The 27,600-nt window shown below is 45.6% G+C and overlaps 1 protein-coding gene and 1 pseudogene across 8 annotated transcripts in view; one reads left to right on the plus strand and one right to left on the minus strand.

Annotated features, from left to right (window-relative positions):
- KIAA1549L (KIAA1549 like) overlaps positions 1-27,600 on the plus strand; it is a 267,232-nt gene that overhangs the window by 187,414 nt on the left and 52,218 nt on the right. For 6 of the 8 annotated variants that reach the window (XM_077863535.1, XM_077863536.1, XM_077863539.1 and 3 more), the window contains 4 exons: positions 2,528-2,718; positions 9,157-9,284; positions 14,766-14,944; positions 21,258-21,475. In XM_077863535.1, coding sequence (XP_077719661.1) covers positions 2,528-2,718; positions 9,157-9,284; positions 14,766-14,944; positions 21,258-21,475 — 716 coding nt within the window. Of the gene's footprint in view, positions 1-2,527; positions 2,719-9,156; positions 9,285-9,385; positions 9,789-14,765; positions 14,945-21,257; positions 21,476-27,600 lie in introns of those variants that run through there. The other 2 variants (XM_077863537.1, XM_077863542.1) reach the window with 2 other exon arrangements.
- On the minus strand, positions 16,903-17,983 carry LOC144293123 (forkhead box protein H1 pseudogene; annotated as a pseudogene).

Consider the following 27,600-nt stretch of genomic DNA (forward strand, 5'->3'; position numbering starts at 1 on the left):
GGCAGCAGAGGACCAGATATTATTCATCTTTATATCTCCTGCACCAGGCACAGTCCCTGGCACAAGCCAGTGCCCAAGAACTCTAGTCGGCACTACACTAACTAGGATAATGGGGGCCTGGAGGTATTACAGAAAAGGAGTCACCAGGAGGTACAGCTGAGCAGCCAGGTCCAGGCAGGCGGTGAAGGGCCCTGATGCCTTGCTGAAGAGTCTGAGTGCTGTGAAACATTTTTAATGGGGGAGTGACGTGACCTGATGTGGTTCTCAGGGAGATTAACTTTGGAAGCTTGTCCAGGATGAGCCTAGAAAAGATGTGAATGGAAGCAACAGTACCAAGCCAGGAGACAATAAAACAGTGGACCTGGGGGGAAAATGTCAGCTTCTAGAAACATTTCAGTTGAATCCACTTGGTGACCATCGGTGGGAGGAGCAGATAGTCCAGTAGTCTAGGAACATGACCAGGTTGTTCAAAGGCTCATTCCATTTCATGAGGCCCCACAGGAGGGAGGGAAACGAACAAACACTATTTCAGAAGCACTTTGCCAGCTCCTGGCACAGAATGTCCGTGGTCACCATTTAGCTTTTTTTTTTTTTTTTTTTTTTAACTTATGATAGCCACAGAGAGAGAGAGAGAGAGAGGCAGAGACTGAGGCAGAGGGAGAAGCAGGCCCCATGCACCGGGAGCCCGATGTGGGATTCGATCCCGGGTCTCCAGGATCGCACCCTGGGCCAAAGGCAGGCGCCAAACCGCTGCGCCACCCAGGGATCCCCGTGGTCACCATTTAGGATCAGAGTGTGTGTCTCAGCCAAGAGGGAACACTGAGCACACTTCCCAGAGTGAGTTTCCCCAGGAATGGGGTGGGAGGGGGGGGATGCCAATGGCAGAACTACAGGCAGCTTGACATGAGGAAGCTTTGCTGGATTTATCAATAAAACTCCATCCTAAGGCAGCCCCGGTGGTTCAGCGGTTTAGCGCCGTCTTCAGTCGAGGGTGTGATCCTGGAGACCGAGGATCGAGTCCCATGTCAGGCTCCCTGCATGGAGCCTGCTTCTCCCTCTGCCTGTGTCTCTGCCTCTCTCTCTCTCTCTCTCTCTCTCTCTCTCTCTTTCTGAGTCTCTCATGAATAAATAAATAAATCTTAAAAAAAATAATAAAATAAAACTCCATCCTGCCCTGAGATGCGGCAGGAAGATGTGATGGGTTGGGCCACAGTCCTAGACCGATCCATCTAGCTGGGGGCTCCCTGCTACATTTCTTAGGAAAAGTCGCTATTGAAGGGGGAGCTCCTTATCATGCCAAGTTCTGAGTGAACCCATGTGGTGGAGGTTGAGTTTCTTCCCCAGATTTTCTTGAGGAGAATCACTGATTTCTATTTCACTTGGTCTGTGATGTAATAAGAAGGCAAACAGTCTTAACGAGTATTCATGGAGCACTTACTGTGTGCCAGGCACTTCACTAAATGCTGAACATGCCTTTACTACTTAATCCATGCAGCATGTCTTTGAGGGCGGTTAAGTCATTTTCACATCCTTATATATTGGATCCTGTTTACCCTACTATTATCTCCACTTACAGGTGAGGAAACCCATGCTGAGAATTTGAGTGTCTTATCTGAGGTCACCTAGCTAATACGTGGTAGAGCTGGGATTGGAACCTAGGCAGTGTGTTTTGGAGCTGGTACTCTCCACCACCCCACTGTCCTGCCTCAAATCTCTGTTGTACTGCTCTGGGGCAGAAAGCAGAATAGAGACACTCCTAGGAACTGTTTAAACACGCCTCTTGGTTTTTTATTGCCCTACTAATGGATGTCTGTTGGGCTTTGCTCACAGCTGCCCTATTCACGTGGGATTTCAGGCATCGTGCAATAAAAGCCTTGCTAATTACCCAGTAATGAATCATAGGAGAGCCATAGGTCTGGATTTGAGTGATTCCATAAATTCCATTTTATTATTAATGATTGTACTGCCGCACATGTGGAAGCATGTTTCTTTCCCTCTGTTTGCAGAGCTGTGATTCCTCTTTAAAACCCAGGGGTGGTGTAAATAAAGCAGATCTGATTGTCTTCATTTCTCATATGAGAAAATTAAGGTTCAGAATTCAAGCAACTTGGCAAAGTCACACGCCTCTTACTACACATAAAACTATGTGAAAGTGGGGTTCGGGGATGACAGGTCATTCCTAGACAGGAGATGATACTGGACTTACTTCACGTATCAATTAAGAGTCTCGAATTAGCAATATCCAGTGACTTAAAATTGGTGGTTTAAAATTCTTGAAAAAAGTTTGTTCTCACACGCATATTTGCATCTTATTTATGCTCTTCTATGGAGATTCTGTAGCTAGGTGGAATGAGCACAGATTCTGATTTTGCAGACAGGAATTATGGGGGAGATTTGAGCTCACCCTTGTTCATCGGAAAGCTAAGTGTGGTACTGTCACATGCACGCTCCTGCCCGTCCTCTCTCAAAGCCATCATCGGTCACACTTTGTCAGGAATAGGACCACAAATCCATTCCCTCTTTGCAGCCCGTGCAAGGCTTTGATTATGCCAAGCAGCACCTGGGCCAGCAAGGCGCCGATGAGGAGGTCGTCCCTGTGACTCAGGAAACGGTGGTCCTCCCGCTTCCCGTCAGAGATGCTCCTGCCTCTCAGGAAAGAGACATCACCCAGGATGGAAGCACCATCAAGACGGCCAAGTCCACTGAAACACGAAAGAGGTAGGCACGGGGCCAGCTTCTGCCTCTCTCTATCAGCAAGGGGAATAACTGATGGTGAGAGCAGCCGAAGCCCTCAAGTTCATACCACTTTCCTCTTTAAAAAGTCCCCTTCGTGCTTGTTTTGAATATTTGGGAAGGAGACTGAGGGAGATGATGAGAATCTTAATACTTGTTTCTTATGAGCCACGCTTTGTAAGGTTTGATGACACTGATCAGCCAACAACAGCAGAGCTTTAGCTTTCATATGTATTACAACAAATTTGGCACTGGTGTCATGCTTGTATTATTTAACTTATAAGTGGTGCCTTTGATTCAGTAGAGTTGGATTTTATCTGGCCGTTTTTCAAGGTTTGAGTTCAAAAACCATTTTGGGAAGGGGGCGCCTGGGTGTCTTAGTTGGTTAAGCATCTGACTCTTGGTTTCAGCTAAGGTCATGATCTCAAAGTGGTGGGATCAGAGTTGTGGGATTGGGCCCCTGCATGGGGCTCCATGTTCAGCAGGGAGTCTGTTTGAGATTCTCTCCCTACTACCCCTCCACCTGCCTCTCTCTCTCTCTCTCCCTCAAATAAATAAATAAATCTTAAACAAATTTTTTAGGAGTGTTTACCATAAATAGAGTACTTTGACAGGCATGGGAAGGGCTACAGAAAGGTTTATGATTGAGTCGTCACCCCAAGGATCTCATGATAGAGAGACAGAGAGAAAAATACCTGAAAACCAAGCATGATGTGCAGTGCTCATAGGGGAGTCTGAACAAAGTGCTGTGGAAAAGAGAGAGGAAAGAGCTTAATTCCGACGAGGGAAAGGATGGTGGAGGAGCTTGTTTTAGCTAGACCTCAGAGGGTGAGTGGAGTGCCAATAGCTGGGGAGAGATAAAGGTGTCCAGTCCAAAGGAGCTGGGGGAAAAGAGGGATCAGCACACATTCACTTAATGGTGAATGTCCCTAGGGTTTAGAGTTCACGGTGGTTGGGATGCAGTGAAGGATGAAACCAGAAGATGCAGAGAAGGATGAAACCAGAAGGGGGGGTGCTCAACTGCCAGGTAAGGGACTTTGACCTGTATTCTCCAGGCAATGGCAAGCCACTAAAAGTTCTTCAGCAAGACAGTGACATCCAGCCTGTATTTTAGAAAGACTGCTCCAATGGCAATGTGGATGATAGATGGGAGAGGTTAGGCTAGAGGCCAGGAGACTCACTGTAAGGACTTTACAATGGTCTTATAAAGAGGTAATGAACTCTATGACAAGCCCTGTTGGCTGGCCAAACCAACTCCCATTGCCAAGTCCCTTCTCCCTTCTCCACCACAGTGGAGGCTGGAAAAGCTACATCATCCCTGCCTCCTTCCTTTTCTCCCTCCCTTCACCTAACATTTTGGTTAAGTGTTGTTCACCAGGCACCGAGGATGTGGCAGTGAACAAGACAAAGCTCCTACTGTCATGGTTACAATCTGGAGGAGAAAGATAGACAATGAACAAATAGAGAAGTAGATACATAGTAAGTCGGGTGGTGATGTGTGTGAAGAAGAAAACCACAGCAACGTAAGAGGATAGAGCAATGGAAGGGGGTAGGGGTGTGATGTTGTTTTAGCTAGGAGGTCAGGGAAGGCCTTTCTGATAGAGTGACACTTGAGAAAGACCTGAATGAAATGATGTGTATGCCTCAAGGCTATCTTGGACAAGAACATTCCAAGCAGATGGAACAGTATGTGCAAAGCCCAGAGGAGGAAATCTCTTAACATACTGAAGAAGAGCAACAAGGCCAATGTGAACTAGGGAGGAAGTGGTGGCAGATGGGTCAGAGAAGTTGCATGAAGTTGATCATGTCAGGCTTTATAGACCAAAGTCAGGACTTGGAATTTTATTGTGAACTTAGATCAGAAGTCATTGGAAGGTTTTGAGAACAGTGACATGATGTGACTTGCAATAAAACTGCAAGGTGAGAGATGGTGGTGTGGGCCAAGGCATGGAAGTGTGAGAACTGATGGGATGCTAAACATGCTTTGAAGGAAGAGCTAACAAGGCTTGCTTGGAATGAAATAGAGAGGGATGAATTTGCCATTGGTTTTGCTGGAGAGGACCAGAAGAGAAGAAATCTGTAGGGGATAATCATGAGTTTGGATGTGGGCATGTTAAGTTTGAGCTGCCTGTTGGCCATGCAAGTGGAAGTGTTCACAACTCAACTGTTGGGTTCAGAGGAGGGGTCCAGAGTAGAAATATAAGTGGAGGAGTTGTCAGCATTTAGTTATTTAAAGCTATGGCACTGGATGAGGTCACCTAGGAGAGTATAGGTAGAGAAGAGATCCAAGACCTGACCTCTGGAACATTGCAATGATTAGAGGTCCAAATGAGGAAGAGTCAGCATAGGAGACCAAAAAGCATCAGGGGGAAAAAGGCATGAGGAGGACAAAGCAAGAATGGAATCCAAGAAGCCAAGAGAAGAGAGTAATTTGAGGGGGAAGGAAGGATCGTCTGTGTCAGGTACATAAATTTTACACTGGAGTCATGCAACCAAGGCTCTGTGTTTTTCCCTCCAGGAGTTCTTGGTATCTCAGAAAGGGGTACAGAGAAAGGTATAGAGGAAGAAGGTTGAATTTCAGCTTGGGTAGGAAAGAAGGTTGAGGAGATATGGATTAGTTATCTATTCCTCTACCACACACTCCTCCAAAGTTTAGCAGCTTAAAACAACAGCCATTTCTTTAGCTCATGATTTTTGGTGGATTGGAAGTTTGAGCTAAGCTCAGGTAGGTGGTGGTTCTGGGCTGAGCTAGACTCAACTGATCTCAGCTGGGCTCACTCATGCATCTATAGTAAGGCAGTGGGCTGGCTGGGCTGGCTTGCTGCTGATAGCCTTGTCTGGGGCGGCCCGGTCCCTGGGGCCTCCTTCCACATGGTCTCTCATCCTCTGGCAGGCTAGCTCTGGCTTTCTCACAGGGTGATTACAGCAAGAAAATAAGCCCCCAAGTTTAAGCACTTCTTCAATCTTTGCTTGTGTTATGTTTGCTGCTGTCCTGTTGGCCAAAGCAAGACGCATGGTCTAGTCCAGAGTCAGTGTGGGAGGCGGCTACCCAAGCTTGGTTACAGGGAGGTGGACTGCAGCAGTCTGCCCCAGCATGGGGAGTTGAAACATATAGAGAAGTAATAGATGAATTATCTGAACTGACTGGCAAATAGAATTACTTACAGTATTATTCCCATTATGATCTTTGCCAAATACAATAAAGGCATGTTCACAATCTATTTATCACCTATTAGAGAACGCTAAAAGGAAATAAATAGAATTACTAAAATTAGGATATTAACACAGCACTACTGGGAAGAATAAAAATTCTTTTCCACCCATTCTACTTGAGTGATTTAAATCATATAAAGATTTATTTTTAAAAAATTCTTTTTTTAGAACAAGCATTTCTTCTTGAATGAGAAAGGCATCTACCCTTGGTAATCAAATTCGATTACTTATCCTTAGAATTTTATTAAGAAATACTAGCTTATGAAATAAATATAAAGAAAACAATGCCTACACAGCTGAATGATTTCTATATTTGCTTCATAATGTATCTGTAAAAATAGAATTTTACTAAGGGCTGGCTATATCATGGCCAAAGCTATGCGGGAAACCCCACTTCTGTTCAAGTTCAGCTGACCACGGGAGTCTCTAATCATTTGGAAAGATATTAAGATGCCAAAACCAACAGCAGACCCATCAGGCATTTATTTTTCTGGCCTTTCCATCTTGCCGCATCAGTTCCCTCATTCCTGCTGGTTGAGGACTCCATGACCTATCAGGACGGGTCTGTTAGGTGATCCAAAAAGTTTTACAAGTAAAACACAGGAGAAACCAGGAGTGGGTGGTCATGAAAATATCTCGATTTTTAAGCCTGTTTTTAAAACAATTTTAATACTGAAATCTGAGGGTTCGGCCACTTGCCAGACAACCAGACAGTTGTTGTTGCAGGTCCTGTTCCTCTAGCCAAGGCTCTTGGTGATGCTGTTTTGTTGATCTGTGACTGTGATTAATGGGCGAGGTGAGAGAATCAACCTCATAGGGACAGTCATTCAGTGATTGGCCATAACTGTTCAGCAACTGATTAATCTCTCCCCCCCACCCCGGACTCATGACTCTTCATCCAGGCTCCACATACACCCATATCCCCAGAAGAGGGCCTATTGAGTTCAGTAGCCTACGACCATAGCCTTACAGTTGGCTCTTTCTTGCTTTCAAAAACATCTTTGTTACTCTCGTGTGAGTGGATATACACACGTGCAAATCTCACTCTCTGTTTTTGACCAGAAGTTTGAGTTGACGGCTCCGTGTAACCATAATCTATAAACTGATGAAAGAGTAAAACAGAGGTGGAGTTTCTCTCCAGAAATGTATTCATTCAAAAAAAAAAAAAAAAAAAAAAAAAAAAGGAAAGAAAGAAATATATTCATTCATACCTTTCCCAGGAGTGAGAGAAAAAAGCCAGAAAACTGTTTCAGGATCAAATGAAGGAAAGACTATGCAAATGCCATTAAGTATTTTATGATCGTAAAATAGGTTACAAGAAACCCTTCTCCTTCTTTCCTCTGTGAACCTCAGTGAAAGTCTTGTTGTCCCAATAAAGCCAGTTGGAAGAGTGGGTGCTGTTAACTGGGGTTCTGAAAACAATCCCAGGGCTTATGTCTTCTCTGTGGATGTATATTTGTATGGCCGGTACTCAGTGATCCAATAGCTGTTGGATAAATAATATACATTTAATAAATTAATACTTTATCCATATTTTCCCAGGCTGCATTCTTTGTATTACTGTCTTATGGTGAAAGAGATCTGGGGCCAAATAAACTGGGAAATGCTGGATTAAACAAAAGGAGAGGAGTCTCTTTATGATAGGACTGAGCAGGGCCTTTGATATGTTAATGTGCATCAGAAATATCCAAAGAAGGAATACAATAGACAACATTTCCCAAACTTGTAGTTGTCTGAGGCACTTTGGCCAGGAACATCTCATTTGGCTCTGTTGTTCTGTGGAACCCTCTGGGCAGATGTTGCTTTCTCTCATGGATGTGAGTGGACACTCTCACTGGTGGTGATTTTAGGGTGCTGAAGAGTATAGAACCAAGGATTTTTAATTCCCAGAGGATGGGGAGGGAAAAGGAAGGGGAAAAAAGAGGAGTCATTCACAAGGATACACAGCTTCCACTTAAGGAGCTGCTTACTTACTGGGGAAGCGCTACATTTTATTCCAGCCAATTTTCCATTGTAGAGGCTGGATGTCTTTAGGTTCTGAATTTGGACAGTTGACTGTAAAAGAATTAGAGGGTTTGATGAGGTGTCTGGACATCTGCCTCCTGACTGTCTCCACAGAGGGGAAGGCAGTTGGTCTTTATGATGATCTGAGGCCTGAGGAAGCATGAACCTCAGCAGGGGCCCCAAAAGCCCATTTCTCACGGAGTTCCAGAAGACCAGAATCGGCCCCCAGGGAAGGGGAGAGGGCCCTGTGGCTTGCTGTGCGTAAAGGCCTGCCTCATCTGGGACGTTGTGAGAGACAGTAAAGGAGAGGTGCCCTGGCACGTGGGCAGAGCCCCTACCTGCAGGGGAAGTCCTGGTTTCCAGAACTGATCTGCCGCTTCCTAACCCAGCCCAGAACAAAACACTCCACCCCCTTGAGCATCACATTCCTTACTTGCTGAACAAGGGTGATGATCACCAAATCAGTAGATGGTCCTAATGATTCACTGAGAGTTTTGAAATCATTCGCGTAGTCCTTGGCACCTAGATGGCGCTTCCAATGGGGAGCTCTTGGAGAAAATGGGTGGCGTCTTAGTATCTCTGTATGCCAGTGTACCTGGCACAGAGCCAGGCGCAGAGCCGATGCACGTAAAGTATTTCCTGAAGGGATGAATAGCTCACATTGGTAGTTTCAAATGTAAGGGGTCGCCAGTTGACACAGTCAAAGAACGTGTGCATGCATGCGCTTGTGTGTGAGACAGAGTGAAGAACTCAGGGGTGGGATGACTTTAGTGGTCAAGGTACATTCTGTAAAGAGAACTATGTCTTATGCATGTCCCTACAGATGCCACGTGAATCAAATGCTCTGCAGCATTCTTCAAAGTGCTGTGTTTTAAAAGGAGGGCACGCTTACAAACCCCATCACCACCGTTTCCATAGTCACTGGGGGTTAATGGAACAGAGATGGGATCTGAGGGCCAAACTCGCTGAACTTGTCTCCAGAGCTAAGCACTCCACCTAAATGACATACTTCACGAAGACCAGCTGCTTCACCCAGGCCGGAGTGTGGGGCTGGTTTTGTTTTGTTTCTTTTCCTGTATCATTCCTTCTTTGTGGGTGAAACCAGAATGAAAGGCGACAGACATAAACTGTGCAAATAAAATAACCTTGAGAGGAGGCTGCTGGAGTCGCAACTTACCGTCTTCCTGTTGCTATGGTTACTTCCAGCAGGTCGCCCAGTGAGAATGGCTCTGTCATCAGCAACGAATCAGGGAAGCCCAGCTCGGGGAGGCGCTCGCCCCAGAATGTCATGGCACAGCAGAAAGTGACAAAGGAGGAGGCACGGAAGAGAAATGGTGAGAAGCCTTCCTTGCCAACACCAGCCCTGAGCCCATCCCACACGCTTGCGCACATACGTGTGCCCACACTCACATGCACCTGTGTGCTTTCACCCTAGGGTCTTCTCTCTGATGTGCCCCCCAGAAAGGTCAGGAGTCTGCTACCTGCCTCCTGCGATACTGCCCGTCCCCCTTCTCTGAATTATTCTGACTCACCCTCCCTGCCGCCTGTGCTTCTGGAATTGCCTAGTGCTTTAGAAAAGCACTGTGCAGAATGAGCCGATGTGTGCCTTGCGATTTTTCTAATTCTTGGCTGAATGGACAGGATTCCCAGCACCGGGTCCACTAGGGGGGCCAGGTCTCCGAAATGCTGCTTGTCTTGGAGATTTTCCCCCTCATTTTCTTGCCCTGACTCCCTTGATAAGTTTCAGGGGTTCAGTCTCTGCCAGTAAGTCCAGATATTGCTAATCGACCTCTCCCAGGAAAAACAACACAGTAATAAATCTGTCGTTATAAAAATCAGCCTGTGCTTCTGCCTTGATTCTCTAGGGAAACGTAACCATTTGATCTCTCCCTCACACAGATCTTTTCCTTCCCTATAAAGGATGGGTGTTGGGGTTTATTTATAAGTCACTGGAGCCGCCTTATTGTGTGGTGGTACCATCCATGCCTGGCATCCGTTGGCCATGACTGTGTGTCGCCTCCTCTCGGTCCCACCTTTGTGCGTCCCTTCTGTGCGTGATGCTGACTGACTGGAGCCCAGGTTCAAGTACCCGGTGCTGCCACTCAGTTCAGAAGAAATTCTTTTCAGCTTTCAGTGGGTTGTTAGGTGGAGTCCTACAGAAATGCCAAGTGAAAAGCTGGATAATCTGGCACTCAGGTTAGCTGTGCTTCCCTTTTAAAGGAATGTGATGGAATATGAATCAGGGCCTCTCTCTTGGAGCTAGTGCCAGAAGATTCTTTTGTTTTCAAATGTCACTGATTTCTTTTTTTCTGACCCAAAAAAAGAAAGAAAGAAAGAAAGAAAGAAAGAAAGAGAAAGAAAGAAAGAGAAAGAGATAGAAAGAAAGAAAGAAAAAGAAAAAGAAGAAAAGGAATAATGACACAATGGATTTTTCTTCTGGGCAAATGTGGCCCTCATTCCCATTTCCAGCCATTATGTAAAGCACTGGCTTAAATTGTCATAGCGATTTCATTCTGGAACTTCTTCTCCTGACTTCCAGAGACTGCTTTCTTTTTTTTTTTTTTTTTTTTTTAATTATTTATTTATGATAGTCACAGAGAGAGAGAGAGGCAGAGACACAGGCAGAGGGAGAAGCAGGCTCCATGCACTGGGAGCCCGATGTGGGATTCGATCCTGGGTCTCCAGGATCGCGCCCTGGGCCAAAGGCAGGCGCTAAACCGCTGCGCCACCCAGGGATCCCCAGAGACTGCTTTCTACACCAGAATCCAGGTCTGGCATGTGGGGTTTTATTGGAATAGCGATCCTACCTGGGACCTCCAGATATCTTACCTATCAGCTCTCTGCCAAACCAGTTCACAGAAGGCTTCCCAGAAATATGTAAAGTCTAGTCAAATTCTGTCCTCCCACACATGCCCCATCACCTACCCCAGTGCTCAAATGACCTTGAATAAAACTCAGCCTGTGTCTTTCTCAGACCCTCTTACTATGCATATGATAACACACACATATCTGTTTTGTTGGATTGCTTTGTTTTTTATAGTGTTCTATGCCCTTTCTCTTGCTTAGGAGCATACAATGCACAGACTTCGTTGCAGTAAGTCAGTAAATCATATTTTCAAGATGATGCCTTTCCCTCTCCCTTGCATTTAATCCATAGAAGAGGAGGGAGCAGGGCCTGTTTCCGACCCCATCACTCCCTGCCCTGGCTGGTGAGACACTGACCTGCCCAAAACGTTCCTGCTGACCTTCTGTTCTTGTTTTCCACAGCTCTGCCTGCCTCCTTATTGTTTAGGTCACTTTGATTATTTAAATATCAGGCACAGAAATAACACAAGCCAGGTGCATGAATAAAATCCAATTACTATGCTAGGTTGAGGTTTTAATGTGTTTGTTCTATTAAAAAGCCATCCTTTCTCCACATTTATCGTGCTCCATTGCATTTTATTTCTGCCAGAGGTAAATCCAGTGAGCTTCCGGGGGTGGTGGCTTCCCTTTCACCACAGGTCTCCATTCGGTGAGGTGTTTGAAATTTTCAAACAGAAATGATGGGACCAATTGGTTTGCTGAAAATTCAGCAGATGCTGAAGTACATCAGAATTCTAGGCTGGACCTTCCGTGGAACCTACACTTGTCCTTTTTTTATCACAGAGCTCCGCTTTATACCATATCATAGCCATGACCTTCATCAAAATATCAGTAGTGTATTTTATTGGATTGGAAAAGGAATCAAAGGAGGGAAGAAGGGAAAGAAGGAAGGAAAGGAGGAGGAGGGAAAGAAGGAGGGAGGGAGGGAGGGAAGGAAGGCAGGAAAGGAAGTAGATTACTGATTTATGTAAGTTAAAACCAACAGCACAAGTAAGACACAATGAGATCCGGGAACGGTTGCATTTATGATGATGATGATGATGACGGTAACGTTTGGTGGGGGACCCTTCCACAGTTTAACTGTGGTGCTTTCCTTTAGCATTCTCCCATACTTTTCCCTTTAGGGACCAATTATGCATCAAATATTCCCATGAATCTGCTGGACTCCCTCACTTTCATATATTGAGATTTAATGTAATATCTTTTTCTGTAGGTCTTTGGGGAGGGGGGCAGGATAACTATTTTTCTCTTAAACCTGAAGGGATTATTGTGCCAAATCTGAATCTTTTTTGAGAATAAGGTTGGGACAGAACTGTAGTTCATGCAATTTCCAGGGTATCCTTTTTCCATCCCGTTCTAGTTATGCTCTCTCCTTACCCTGTTCACAGGGTGCGAAGTGAGGGAGTCACCACCCAGAATCAATAAAAAGACTGAGTACCAACCATCTCTTCACCTTCTGAGCAGTGTAGTGATAGCATAACTTTGACTTCTACGAGTTCCATGTGTTTTGCACAGACTAAGAACTAACAACAGTCTCCTTTTCTAAGTCAGCACAATTTTTTGTCATTCCTTCCTTCCTGCCTTCATTTATTTGACAAATCCTTAGTAAAAGCCCACCACATGTGAGACATCGTTAAGGCAATAGACATCAACCTTTTCAAAGGTGGGCCAGAACAGAGCTAGATTCCAGGGATGGGGTGGGGGCAGGTTCAATCAATACACGTCAGCAGTGATAAGTGCTGTGAAGAAAACATAGCAGGGTGATGGGCAGGGATAAGAAAGGGCTTTTTCAAGCTGCAGTTGAAAAATAAGAAGGAATGGGGCATGCCAAGATCTAAGGAAAGAGCATTCTGAGCAGAGGGAACACTTAATGCAGAAGCCCAGAGGTGAGAACAAGCCTGATGTGTTCCAGAAGGCCCTTGTACCTGGAGCAAAGCAGATGAGGGAAATGTGCTCAGCTGATCGTCGGGGCCAGATCATAAAGACTCTGGGTTTTATTCTGAGAGTGGCGAAGGCTTCAGAGGGTTCTGATCGAGTAGTACTGTGATCTGGTTATCCATCCTGGCTGCTGTGAGTATGTATCTTAGGTAGAAAGACAAGAGTGGAAGCTCCCAGGAGGGAGATTGTTTAGGTGGATTAGGTACGTACTGCTGTGTAACAAATTGCCCCCAACACTTGGCAACGAAAAATGGCAATCAGTGTTTATTATCCTCATGTGGTATCTGTGGATCAGGAATTCAGAGGTGGCTTAGTTGGGTGGTTCAGGCTCAGAGTACCCCCCGGAGGTCCCAGTCAGGATGTTGACATGGGCTGTAGTCATCTAAAGACATGACGGGGCCTGCAGAATCCACTTATACGAAGGCTCCCTCACATAGTTGTTGGCAGGAGTCTCAGTTCCTTGCCACATGGGCCTCTCCATGGGGCTGCTTGAGTGCCCTCATAACATGGCAGCTGACTTTCCTCAGAGTCAGTGATCCAGGAGAGAGCAAGGTGGAAGCCACAGGCTTTTTTATGACCTAGCCTTGGAAGTAACACACCGTCATGTCTGCGATTTCCTATTGGTTACACAGCTCAGTCCTATTCATCGTGGCTATGAATATCAGGAGGCGAGAATCACTGGGCACCATCTTGGAGGCTGGCTGCCATAGATGGTTTTCACAGCAGTTGCCCAGGTGGGAGATAATGGTGGCCAGGCAAGAGTTGTCCAGCAAAGCTCTACTCTAAAGAGATGTCTGAGCAGAGATTTTCTTCTGTCATTGGCTGTTTGGTGTCCTGCTGCTATTTTGCAAATAAGTTCACAGAACCAAAAAATACTCCAATGATATAGCCTGTTGTTAGACTCTGAAGTGTTTTAGCCACATTGTACGATAATGATTTACTCAGCTTACTTTGGCAAATCTGTGATTATGGTAAGTGACAATACGATATAAACCGTGTGTTTCTCAATAATTTAAATAGCATCCCAATCTCTTGAGTAAGCCGTAGGAAAGATGAATATACTTCTATTACATTCATATTTTACAGAACACCTCTATTGCTCCTAAATTGCCTACTGGTCTGGTTGTCTGAACAGGCTTAATTTATCTCTCGCCCAGCCGTGCTCAATAAACTGTCATTCCTAGAGCTGCCTAATGGGAATGTGCTTTAAGCACAAGTCAATCGGCAAGATACCACTGATTCAGGAGCTTCTCTGCCAGCTTAGTGATGGAAGCACCAGGCAGACTGGTGTCTTTCAGCAATCAGAGCAGAATTATCTGTCAGAGGGAATAATTAACTTAACAGAATGTAGGCGGAATTCACTCTATTTAATTAGGAAAGTTGTCTATAGTGTTAAATTAGTTTCTCTGGCAGTTATTTCTTAGCTTTCTTTTGTTTCGACAAATGAAAAAAAAAAAAAAAAAAAAAAAAACCAAAATCGTTGGAGAAGCAGCCTTGAGAAAGAAAAAAAACCAGAGTGTCTGCAGCAATTACTGCGGCCAGTTGACCAGGGAAGACTTATTTCCTTGACATCGTGCAAAAATGGGTGGCTTTGGTGCCAGAGAGTGAACTGAATGCTGTTATTCCGTTGACTGTCGTATTTTAAGAATAGTTGCCAGCTTCGGCCAAATTGTATTTTTCTTGTCTCTGGCTTAACATAGAGAAAAAATTTATTTTTTTCCCGAAAACATTTTGTCATAGTTTTGAAAGAATGGCTTTTACTGTTTAAATTCAAACCTCCACGGTTCTTTCCTAGCCCTTGATAATACAGTGGAGGAATGAATAGTATAGATCTTACATTTCAGAGAAATTCTTGAACAATAGTGAGCCCTTGGTACAGAACCGGATGCTATTGCTCCTGAGGTCCTTTTGAGGAAAAGAATGTCCTCAGGCTGTGAGCCTTACACAAATTCCCGCATGATCATGCAACTGCCCTACACAATAAAAATCAATGTGTTGATGTTATGCTTCAGTGCCAGCGAGTGATGAAGAGGAAGGAGCGGTGCTTTTTGACAACTCTGGCAAGGCGGCTGCCGATCCCTTTGACACATCTTCCGGCTCTGTGCAGCTCATTGCAATAAAACCCACAGCCCTCCCCGTGGTGCATCCCACGTCGGACAGGAGCCAGGAGTCAGCAGCCCTCAATGGCGAGGTGAGCATCTGGTGACCAGTGCAGCCAGTCCTCTGGGAATTCAGACTAAGGAACAACCACCTGGGAATACTGGGTGCAGGTTGTGTCCAGGTGTATATGGCTCTGTTGGTGGTTTCCACCCCTGTGTGTGCAGGCCTCAGTGGGATGAATCAGGACACAAGTCACCCAAAATGAATTTGTTGGGTGATGTTTTTGAAGCATTGTTGCCTTTCTCAGAAAGTCCCAAGGGACTCTTTAAAAACTGTAGTTACAGGGGCACATGGGGGACTCAGCCGGTAGAGCCTATGAGGCTTGATCTTAGGGTGGTAAATTCAAGTCCCACTTTGAGGGTAGAGTTTACTTTAAAAAAAATTTTTTTTAAACTAGTTTTGAAGAGAAGCATCAGAAATTCTCCCCCACCCCCTTACTCACACACCACCTTCTGTCTTCTTTGGTAATACTCTTAAACCTGTTCGTTATGGAAGGCCAGCTGTAGTAGGATGAACTGATAAAGAGCCAGAGAAGATAATGTCAGACAGAGAGGGATGTGGCCTACTCTGTAGGCTTTGGAATGACTTTTACTCCTTTTAGCAAGCTTGAAACAACACTTTGCCTGCTTCCAAAAGGGTATCAGTGCATATCATGATGTTAATCGGTTTTCCTGAGAATCTGAAAAAAGTTGGTAACATACTCCAGAGAATGATGAATTGACCAAAGAGAACAGATGGATGGATGAATAGGAGGTATGGGCGGTTCAGAAAAGAGCAAGAAAGTCAGGTAACAAATATCTGAATGGTCAGTGAGCTGACAGTGTTGATGAGCTTTTAAGTTCATGCGTGTGGAACCTGCATATGAACATTTACCTTCCACGTGCTACCACATGCTTCGGTTTTTCTCTCTCATCCAACTACTGTGGTGATTGCTCATTCCATTTGTTTATATATGCTGCTATTGTTACCATCTAGAGGTGGAGATTTCCAAGGTTTTAGGTCCCAACTCTTTTTTTTTTTAACTTTATTTATTCATGAGAGACACAGAGAGAAAGACGGGGGGGCGGGGGCAGAGACATAGCCAGAGGGAGAAGCAGGCTCCATTCGGAGAGCCCGATGTGGGACTTGATCCCAGGACTCCAGGATCACACGCTGAGCCAAAGGCAGGTGCTTAACCGCTGAGCCACCCAGGCATCCCTAGATTTCCAAGGTTTTAAAGTGTTTTTCTCATCACTTGTCAAGGAACATGCCAGTCCCCTATACCCCTGGGCATTGTAAACCACATCAGGGGCTCATCCTCATTCCTCCATCCAGACCACATATAAAATCTGATTCAGAAAGCTTCTCTTGCTTTCTGGATAGGAAGACAGAGCTGGCTGATAGGTGTGATAGGTTGAGATTCATGTTTGTCTTTTGTTTTGTTTTGTTTTTTTGGTCTACTCCTATATCTTCCCTAGTACCACCACCAAAATCAAGTAGAGTCTTGATTTCCTTTCCCCAAGAAGGCACTACCTCATTCCCAGGCAGATGTGAGAGGACAGGACTTCAGGCTGGAGCCATCATTAGGTTCTCTACCCCTCTGCCCAGAGTCAGGAGGGAGGAATGACATATGGTGATGGATGGATAGACGGAAGGAAGGATAGGTGGACAGAGAAGGCCAAGGAAAGTAGAATCAGGAAGGGGCTAGCTACTCCAAGCAGAGCCCCATTCTTTCCAGTCTTGCCTCTGGTGCTAGGAGAGGCATGGACTGACCATCAGGGCCAGGGCAGTGCGGTCACCCTCCCAAGGTGGCTGGGCTACATCCTTTGTGTCATAGTCCAATAAGCATCATGGATTCTCAGCACTGCCAATGCCTAGTGTTCCAAGGCTGCTGTGACCACAGACACCTCTTGGTCCTCTTGGCTTTGGTTTCCCAGCAAGCCAGTTTTTGGTCTATTGGAGGAAAGCGCCCCTGCCCTGGGAGCCTCACAGGCTGTATCAGGAGAGTCATCAGCCCAGGGTAGAGGCAGCTGGATCCCAGGAGTGGCTAACCCACACATCATAGATGCTATTGTTGAGTGGCACCCCCTGGAAGAGAGCATCTAGATTCCAGAGCCATGCTGAGAGGCATGGGTTTGAAGGGCCACTCCCCGGTAGGCTGGGCTAGTTGAAGGGGTAGGCACAGGAGGGTAGAGTGTGGGTAGTAGTGGAACCAAGGGCATTACCACATTGGGAATGTAGATGAGCAAGTAGGAAGTGAGCAGCTGCCCAAAGTGAGGCCCTGTGATTCCCACTGGACAGTCTCTTAAGGTCTGGGGTCCCCTGCAGGAAGTGGAGGGGCCAGGCTCTGTGCTCAGGGGAGAGGGATGAGGGCCTGTTGGTCCCCCCCCCCCAACCAGGAAGTCTCTCCTTCCACTCTTCTAGGCCTGGGGAGGGGACAGGGGAGCCACAGAGGCCTCTCAGAGGGCAGGGGTGCAGTGGGCACCACCTCCTCCCCACTGTGCCCAGAACCAGCTGGAGCTGGGCTGCTCCGGGTGCCCTTTCCCTGGGATCTCATAGCAGAGGCTTTATGCCGAAGCCCTCACTGAGTGGTGGTTGGGAATTAGGCGGCCGTTAGGACCAACTGTGCAGCAGGTGGGGGCCCAGATCCTTGACAGAGTCACCCCGCACATCCCTGCTCTGCCAGCACCAGTACAGGGCCATGTTCTGCAGCCACAGCACCTCTGCTAGTTCATCAGGCTCACGATGACCACCCAGAAGTTGCCTTGGCCTGGGGCTTCCCAGGATTTTAGGCACCTCGCAGAAGCATCCATTGGAGGAGAGGTTATAGCAGGTGGAATCCTTCTAGTCCTTCTGGTCATCCCTGAAGAAGGGGATGTGGCCTGGACCCGATGGATGACAGGGCATGATGAAGATGATGGGCCACCTTCAGCCTGCGAGAGGGTGTGGCCTAGGTCACCAGGGCCATCCTGGCCAAGTAGGCATAGGGGGGCTTGTTGTGCCACAGATATCTCTTCTTCCTCCTCTTGTGGGGCTGGGAGGACAACTCTGACCTGGGAAGCCTCGGGCACGGGCTGCTGCAGGTCCCCATGCAAGGGAGGCAAGCCACGTGGGTGGGGCGCTGGCCCCACGGTGGGCACAAGGCAGCATGACAGTGTGGTGAGGCATGGCTGGGGGCCTGACATCGAAGGTTCATCGATTTTTAAAAAGAACTTCTCTGGTATAAACTTACAGAGCACTTCTGTGCCTACTTCTCATTGGTTTTTTTTTTTTTTTTTTCAACTTCCTTATATTTTAGATAAAGAAACTGTGGCCAGAGGGTCAAGTGGCTTTCTCAGAACCACACAGTTATTGTGATAGCCATGATATGATGTTCAGGCCCCCTGGCTCCCTATCCAGTGCTCCTTCCTTCTCTTTGCCTGACTGTGGCCCGTCAGTGAGAAATAGCATTGTGACTAAAAGAGTACAGACTCTCAAACCATGCTGCAAGAATTTGAAGCCAAGTTCTTCTGTTTACCATTTATGTGACGTTAGGCAGGTTAGTTCATTTCTCGATGCCTCGGTATTTCCATGTGTAAAATGGGGTTCATGGAGGATCAAATGAGTTAATACAGGTAAAACGCTTAGAACAGTGCTTAGCACATAATCAGTACATTATTATCATTATTATTAATATTATTAATTAGCCAATGAATGAGGATTCATTGATCATTTACCATCTTAGGTTCCTTGGTTCTATAATTTGGGAACCTGTAAAGGTTCTTCTCAAAGCCAGTCATGCCTCCTGAATCTTTCCTTAGGCACGGTTCTGACACACAAGCCCAATGATGAGAGGCCTCTGAGGTTGTCACTAATAAACTGGTAACTGCTCTTGATTAGGACATCGGCCCAGGATGGGCCCAGATAATGGTCGCCACACCCGGATCTTTTCACCTCAGCCTCACCATGTGAATGTCATGGAGACCATTCTAGATCTCAGCTGAATTCAACATACAACTCCCTTCTCTTGCCAAGCCCGTCATCCTGTCCCAGAAGGAAAATGGATGAACATTTTGCCTGTCCAGAAATGGATACTTGTTACATTTTGGTAGTTAAAGGAATGGATCTTGCTGGCATTTGGACTGGAAAAGAGCCCTCAACTGTTCTCTGTAATTTGCTGCCTTGTAGCATTTAAGGCAGATTGTCTTATAATTTTCTTCCTTCTTCTCTCATGGTTGGCTTATTTCAGTGAAAAAACACAACCCCAAAGCCATAAATTTTCCTTTTATGAATTATAGGTAATTCTTTTAAAGAATATTTTAAAGAAAGCATAATAACCACATAGAATGTTCAGAAGAAAAAAGAAAAATCACTATAATCTCACTACCCTGACATATCTTGTTTTCATTTTCTGTGCCTCCTCCCCAAACTTTTGGTCAAACTCGTGTATATTTTAGAATCTCATACAGACAACTGTGTATCCTATGTCTTAAACATTTGCAGTTGTTGCTATTGTCTTTGGGATGATCACTGTTAATGACTTAGTTTAGTAGGTATCCCATTGATTGGAAAACTGATCGTTTATTGTTCAAGTCTTCCAGATAATTTTTGGTTTTAGTTTTGGTTCTGGTTATTATATCTGAGTAATTTCATGCTTTACTTTTAAAACCTTTTAATTCTGAAATAATTTTAGGTATACTCAAGAGTTGCAGTAACAGTACAGAGAGCCCCATCCGCTCTTTACCTAGCTATCCCAAGTGTGAACATTTTACGTAAACATAGAATAATTATCAGTTAAACCCAGGAAATTAACATTTGTGCTGTTTGATTGACTAATCTACAGCCCTCATTTGAATTTCATTGGTTTTCCCACTATTGTCCCTTTCCTGTTCCAGGATCCAGTCCAGGATCCCACATGGTGTTTAGTCATGTCTCCTCTAGTCTGGGACAATTCCGCAGCCCTTCTTTGTGACTATTCTTTATCTTTCATGACCATTACTCTTTTGAAGAGTACTGGCCAGTTATCATGGGCAGTGTCCCTCAGTCTGGGTTTGTCTGATGTTTTCTTGTGATTGGATTACAGTTATGCATTTTTGGCATAACCATGGGGATGATGGGCCCTTTTGTGGGCATCATATCAAGAAGCACTTGATATCTCTGACCACTGGTGATGTTAACTTTCATCTCTGATTTTGAAGCTCTCTTAGAATGTGGCTTAAGGAGAGATTCCAGAAATGGCATTCCTCGCTCAGAGGATGTCATCCTAGCTTCCTCTCTTGGCTAGTTTTTGTGGCAAGCAGAATGAGGGAACAATTAAGACATGTGAAATGCTGCCAGCCTAAAAATATCTTTAAGGCCCAGGGTAGGGAGGTCTTTGCAAAAGCTAGAAAAAATATTCTGTATAAATAAAACATCTAAGGTAGAGCCTTTGTTAGTGAACTTTGGCTTAATTCTGTAGGTTGACCTATATCTTATCACTAGATGAATTTTCAGTTTATGAATTACAGAAAACTCTTTTAAAGATTAAAGAAAATATAATAACAACAGTATACATGGCTATATTAATATAGTCCAGTCTGATTACAAACAGCACTAATGGTCTTCCATATTATCCAGTAGGTGTCAGGCTGATTTCATTGTTGAGCTCTGTTTGTGGGTGTAACATCCTCATTGTTTGTTATTTCTTTAGCATAGCCATCTGCTTGTATGTTTGACGGGTCAGGAAGTGTGTTGGCCAAGTTCCTTTCTATGTGACCAGACTGGCTTTGCCCGATAGGGTAGGAACTGACTGGCATTGGTGGCCATACAGGCTTCAAAATTATCTACCTCTCAAGAAAGATATAGATTGACAAAAATAAGCTCTTAAGTGCAGGTTGGTAGAGTGGAGAGACCTTAGAAACAGGTTCTCTGCTCTGCTTTCTCCTTCCATTCATCCCAACTCAGCCTCTTCAGGAACTGGCTGTCTTATCCAGCTGGGCATCAGCTAAGTGGCCAGGGGAAGCCGTTGGGTTCCTCAGGGCTGGAGCCAAAAGAGAGGCACCAGGATCCAGCTGGGCTTCCAAATCAGGAGATCCCATACTGGGGAACCAAAAGGGTTTAGGTGGGATTAGGCCGACGCCACAAAGGCCTGAGCAGAAGTGGGTGGACTAGGGAGAAAGAGGCCCTAATGGAAGGTCCAAGTGGCTTAGGTGAATGGCAGGCTCCATATTATTTGTGGCCCACTGTTGGGGGCTGGTCTTGGAATGGGACACAAGTGGGTCTAGCTGGCTCAAAGGACTGGAGGTGAAGCCTAGGACAGCTTTTGCAAGAGTTGTGACCTGATGAAAACCTCCCACCTGTTGGCTGTGCCTGGTTGGATGTGGGCCTGAGACTCTCTCTCTCCCCAGGTGAACAAAGCCCTGAAGCAGAAGTCAGACATCGAGCACTACCGGAACAAGCTGCGCCTCAAAGCGAAGAGGAAGGGATATTACGACTTCCCCCCGGTGGAGACAAGCAAGGCTCAGACCGAAAGAAAAAAGATGTACGAGAAAACCCAAAAGGAAATCGAGCACGTTTTGGATCCAGATCCAGAACTGTGTGCCCCCTTCGCTGAGTCTAAAAACAGGTGCAGTGTCTAATGGTCCCTGTATGTTAGTGGGATGAGGGTAGAGAGTGCGTTGGGTAACATATCAGCAGAGGGTGCCGATCCGGACCATGCTGGTCTGTGCAAGCTGGTGCTCCATAATGAATTTATAAAAGAATCAAATTGAAGCTACTTAAAAAAAATACTTGGGCAAACAACCATAATTGTCCTTTAGCTCAATAAGATTTCCAAGCCAGTAGCTGGGTCAGAGCTGGGTGAAGATAGAATAATATCACCTACCTGGTAATGCAATTTCCAGATCAAGGGACATTGGATTTTTCAATTAATTGAATAAGAAATGCAAATTTCATGCCTCACCTTTTCATTCAGCTTCAATAAGTACTTACCACCCAACTCCTTAGAGCTCTGTGCTGGGCTCATCTCTTGTATCTATAGATTTGTTCATTTATTTGACATTAATCATCACCTGCTATGGATTAGGCACCATGCAAGTTGTTGAATACTCTCATGGTCATGAGAGTCCCTCATGGTCTCTGCTTTTTCTTATTCATTCATTCATTCATTCATTCCACTCATTCAGCATTTTATGGTAGGCAAGACAGCCCAGTCACTGCTCTCATGGGACTTAAGGTCTGATGGGAGAAAAAAGATAATTACCTCGGAAGTTCGTTACTCACAAGTGCTATGGGTGTTTGCGATGTGATGGTCTATAAGGGGGACCTGGCTTCAGAGGGAGGGTCACAGGCTCAGGGGTTGGAATTGGCATTATCCCCAAGCTTTTTCGTTTTTCTTTTTTTTCAAGATATATTTATTTATTTGAGAGAAAGAGAGTGAGGAGGGGGAGGGGCACAGGGAGAGAGAGAATCTCAAGCAGTCTCCCCACTGAGCACAGAGCCTGATGTGGTTCTCTACACAGGGCTCCATCCACAATCCTGAGATCATGACCTGAGCCTAAATCCAGAGACACTTAACCAACTGGGGTCCCAGGCACCCTGTCATTATCCCAAGCTTTGTTGCTAACTAAGCGGAGAGTGACCTCACCCACTGGGTAAAGAGAAAGAGGCTAGCAAAACTAAACATGGCCATCTTTCTGCTTTTCCACCCCATCTTCTAAAGCACCTCCTTGGAAGCATTTTCATGCTTTGAGATCATCCTTTTCAAGTATACATTCTCCTTGGCAACATGCCCCTTGGCTTTGGGCCTGCTGGCTCTCCAATCTACCCCATACATCCTATTGGCAGATGCACCCTCCACAAACAAGGTGAGATAGGACAGCTCCTGGCCTGAGCAGGTATTTTTTTAAAAGCAAAAATGATTATGTGACAGGCTTGGATGGAAGCCACAAAATCAAAATGGGAGGTGGAGCTTTAATTTATTAACGGAATTGACAGTTTTTTGTTTTTGTTTTTTTTTTCAAAAAAGATCTCATTTATTAGAGAGAGAAAGCATGACCAGGGCGGAGAGGGAGAAGGAGGCTCCCTGGTCAGCAGGGGCACGATCCCTTCGGCACCTGAGCCGAAGGCTGACATCTGACTGAGCCACCTAGGTGCCCCAACATAGTTTATTTTTAATAAAGAGGGACTTCTAAGCCAGTGCTTCATTTACTATGCTTCTAAAGAGATTTGATGGGTATAAGCTAGTGGTCCAAAAATCAACACTTTGACAGGGGTCATAATACATGTGTCACCATGTTGGTAACTATAGAACAAAGAGAAAGGTATGGATTTTATAGGAAGACTGGTGGCTTCTTTAGCTTAAAAGCTACACTTTTAGCTGCACGCCACACTTGGGGACTTTATAGTTTAGTGGTCTCTTATAGACTGGGGCAGGGAGTAGTTTTCCCTTGGTTTCCTGTTGCCACTTGGAAAATGAATCAAAGATCATGCGCAAATGAGAGGAACTTAGCTTGGAAAGTTCCTTGGGAAATACATACAAAATTTTGGTTGAAGCTTTTCATAAAGAGCATGGACACAACTTTTCCTCCCATGGAGATGCATCCCCACTGCCCAGCAAAAGTTCAGGCAGGATCCTCACAGCCCTTCGCCAGCCTGCCCATGCTCTGAGTGTGTCATCCGTTCTCCATAAATGTCTGTGGAAGAAATGATTGAATGACTCTAAACATAATGTTAAAATGTTTTCAGTCAATGAAGGGGAAAATACAGAAGACCACAAGCTGGGTGAGGTGGGGGTAGGAATGGAGATGAGATCAGCAAAGTGTGAGGATGGGAAGGGAAGGGTTCACAGAGAAAGAGGATGCCCCGGTAAGCTAGCTCTGAGGTGTCATTCTTTTTTTTTTTTATAAGATACGTATTTTTTTTAATTTTTATTTATTTATGATAGTCACACACACACACACAGAGAGAGAGAGAGAGAGGCAGAGACATAGGCAGAGGGAGAAGCAGGCTCCATGCACCGGGAGTCTGACGTGGGATTCGATCCCAGGTCTCCAGGATCGCGCCCTGGGCCAAAGGCAGGCGCTAAACCGCTGCGCCACCCAGGGATCCCCTGAGGTGTCATTCTTGTCACGCTCTGCTGTTGAGTCCAGGGGCTGCTGCCAGGTGTGGGGTATCTGTTGTCACGGATTGGGGTTACTTATTGACTGCCACTCACAGCTCAGCTCTGCAGAGCTTCTGCTCTCAGTGACCTCGCCGTGGCAAGGCACACGTGGGGGACCCATCCTCCCGTCCAGGGGTGGTATCAGTAACCAGGACTTTACCCTGAGACCTAAATGCAATCGCATCAATGACGTTTAGGTCCAAATGTTGACTCATCCCTGCATCTTTTAAAAGAGTCTTCACGGCTCTTTCTTTAAAGTCAGAAGAACACCCCCATTTTCACGTTATCCGCTCTTACCCAGAGGCACGCAGAAGACGTGATGTACAAGGAAGATGCTGGCAGAGTGTCCCCCCATAGATTCTCTTGGCTCCCCCTGCCCCCATGCAGCCCGCGCATGCAGCGGCATCCTACTTCCCAGGAGCATCCGTGACTCCGATTCGGGGGCCTTGTCTCCGCAGCCCCCACCAGAAGCGCCACACCGTTTCTGTGCCTCGAGCAGCTTCGGTCAATGACAGATGGGAGCCGATGGGTAAACACCCTGGCAGGAGAGCTCTGAGGTGCAAGCTACACTCGTGATAACCACATTTGCTGGCTTCTGTGCTTGATGCTTTGACATCTGAGGGTCTGGCCAACTCTTTTTTCCTTTTTTTAAAGATTTTATTTATTTATTCATGACAGAGAGAGGCAGAGACACAGGCAGAGGGAGAAGCAGGCTCCATGCAGGGAGCCCGACGTGGGACTCGATCCTGGGTCTCCAGGATCACACCCTGGGCCAAAGAGAGGCACCCAACCACCTCCTTCACATAGGGCTCTCCCACTCTGGGCTCCAGTCCCCCAAATCCCCCCCAACCCCCAAATCCCTGAAGCCTGGCTCCCACACCACTAGGAACAGCTCCTCTGCCCCCAGAGGCTGCTGAAATGGTTCCAGCAATCCAATCCAAAGCCTGTTTACCCTGCCTTGCCTGTTCCTTCCCCAAGAAACCACAAGAAAGGTCCTCCCTTGCCCACATTTTCCCCTCACTCCTACTGTCTAGTGACTGACCCTGGTGCTTCCCCACGTGGGGCCTGGTGGCATGCCCCTTCCTCTTGGCATTGTGAGTGCAACAAGCTGTCTTTTCAATGGCAGCTGCCTCCTGATCCATTGGGCTAGGCCATACCTAAATAAAGTAAAACCTACATTTTACCGCAACTATTCCCCATCTTTCTCCAGTAACTTTGAGCTCCCCGTTGCCCAAAATACCAATCTGCTCTATCTCATACCCTCTGTTGGCCTCCTTCCCTTTCTGTCTCATTTTTCCACTTTCCAAACTTTGTGCTTCCTGGAACCCTTTCCCAGGTAAACCACTTGTCAAATCATCATCGAGCCTGCTTCCTGGGGATCCCAACCTAAGACAATAATAAAGACAGAGTTGCTCTCACAGAAGCAGAGCTGCTCCTCCTCCTTAGAGGCTACATTCCATTTTTATGGAACCCTGAGTTTCCTTAGAATGCAGTTTGGGAACTACTTTTTAAATTATTGTGGGATTAAAAAAAAAAAAAACTAAAAAGTGCAAATAAAATTTATCGCTATCTACCCAGGAATAGTTTCAGAGGTAAAGAAGCTTTTCAAGTTTGCAGGTTTCAAAATATATTAACTTTTAGAGAATACAGCAAAATGCCCACAAGAAAGAAATATACCTAGTGGAACTCTATTTGATTAAAATAAGTAATTCCTCTACCCAAGAGCCTAATTTATTTCTAAGTAGATGCTTACCCACCAGGCCATGCATGCGTGGTCTGGTCAATTGAGATCCATGTTAAATAGCAGCCTTTAAGCTGGGCATCATAATGGAACATTGTCTTTGATGTAAAAGGAGACTGGAGTGCACCCCAATGTCTAGGTTCTCACCCACGTTCTTGGTTCTTGAAAGGGCTCACACAATCTTGCTATTGTGTTTCTAATACTTCCAAAATAGCCTGCTTAAATGTCAATTGCTAATCCTAGTGTTTATTCCCCCAACCATCCTTATTAGTAAATCTTTTCTAAATGAGTTAATTGGCAGTCTCAGGACAGTTGTAAAGTCAGCTTTTTCAAAAAGTGATTTGTAATTAGGTCAAGGAGGAGAATTCTTTGGGGTCTGCCTTAAAGTGTGAATCACTCTATTTCATAAGGTTGTGCTCCATTCCTAAAGGAAGCTTCTAATTACAAATAACCATAGAGCACAGTTTATAATATTAGGTTTAAGCTCCTATATTAGGATTCTTTGGGTTGCAATGGCAATCCAGAACAAACTGGTTAAATAGAAAGAGAATTTGTCATTGAATGCAAAAGGTCAAGGCTTCAGATATGACTAGATCCAAAGGTTCATACAATGTCTTGTCCTCTCATCACTCTTCGCTGGTTCCTGTTCAAGCTCTGACCTCATAGTGGCAAACTGGTTGCCAGCAACTCCTGGCCTATATCCTATCTTCTCAGAAACTTCAATGTCAAGAGAATGCCTCTTTCCTGGTTGCTCTAGCAAAAGCTCTGAGACTCAGTCTCATTGGACCAACTCATGTGCCTGTCCTCTGACCAGTCGTTGTGGCCATGGGGCTCTGATGCATGATTCTGCAGGCCAACTCCTTCAGGAAGGGTAGCCGCCCAAGAATATCACAGTGCTCCTCCCAAATGAAGGATATCATGGGTTTCAGGCAAGTGGAGATCACAGAGGTGGTCTAAACAGGTGTGAGCTCCTCATGGTGAAGGGGTGGGTCTAATAGTGTGTATTTTACTTCCCAGGCTAATTGCAAGGGTAGTGTTTTGTCTTGGGAGTTCTAATGTCTGTTCTAAACTAAAACAGTGTGTGACGGTCATGCTAAGACTAACTGGGTGTGTGATCTTGAAAAGGTGTGTCTATGTCTACCTGCCAGGATTCTGGCTTCCTGCGTAGTCCCTGGGAATAAATAATGCAACCTTTTCACCTTCAACCCATGAATGGATGGAATCTTAGAACGGAGGCATAAAATAGTTGGTGTCTGGGGAATTCTCTGAAGATAGATGCTCTGAAATGCCAGTTATTCACGAAGAGAAATGTACAGTTGGACATGGTACTGCAGTATCATGTGAAACCACCTATCCCCAAGGGGGCCTTACTCCCCACTTGTAAGAGTTGCCTTGTATGGAAAAAAAAGCACAGCTACAGTCCTCACCATATTTCTGTTTGTTTCTTCTTCCTCATAAAGAGTCCTCAAAAGGCAAGTGTAAACAGTGGTGACAAATATATGTATTCCATAAGGGAGCTGAGTAGAGCCTCTCAACATGCTGACTCCCTGGCTTGGAATGTTCTGTGCAGGATTAGCATGTGACAGGCTGTCTTTGGGTCTCAGCTAAACCATCCTCTCTCTAGAGAGGCCTTCCCTAACTGTGCTATCTAAAGTTGTCCCCTCTTTTAGCCATCTTCTACCACATCTTATTTTTCTTACTAGCATTCATCATCCTCTGAAATAATCATGTGAATTGTCTATCTCCCTCATTAGAATGGAAGCTCCAGAGGAGCAGGACCATGTCTGTCTTGTTCATTGTGGATCCTTATCATCTTCCACAGTGCCTGGCACATGGTAGATAGTAAATA

This window comes from Canis aureus, chromosome 21, assembly GCF_053574225.1.
Source record: "Canis aureus isolate CA01 chromosome 21, VMU_Caureus_v.1.0, whole genome shotgun sequence".
NCBI lineage: Eukaryota > Metazoa > Chordata > Mammalia > Carnivora > Canidae > Canis > Canis aureus.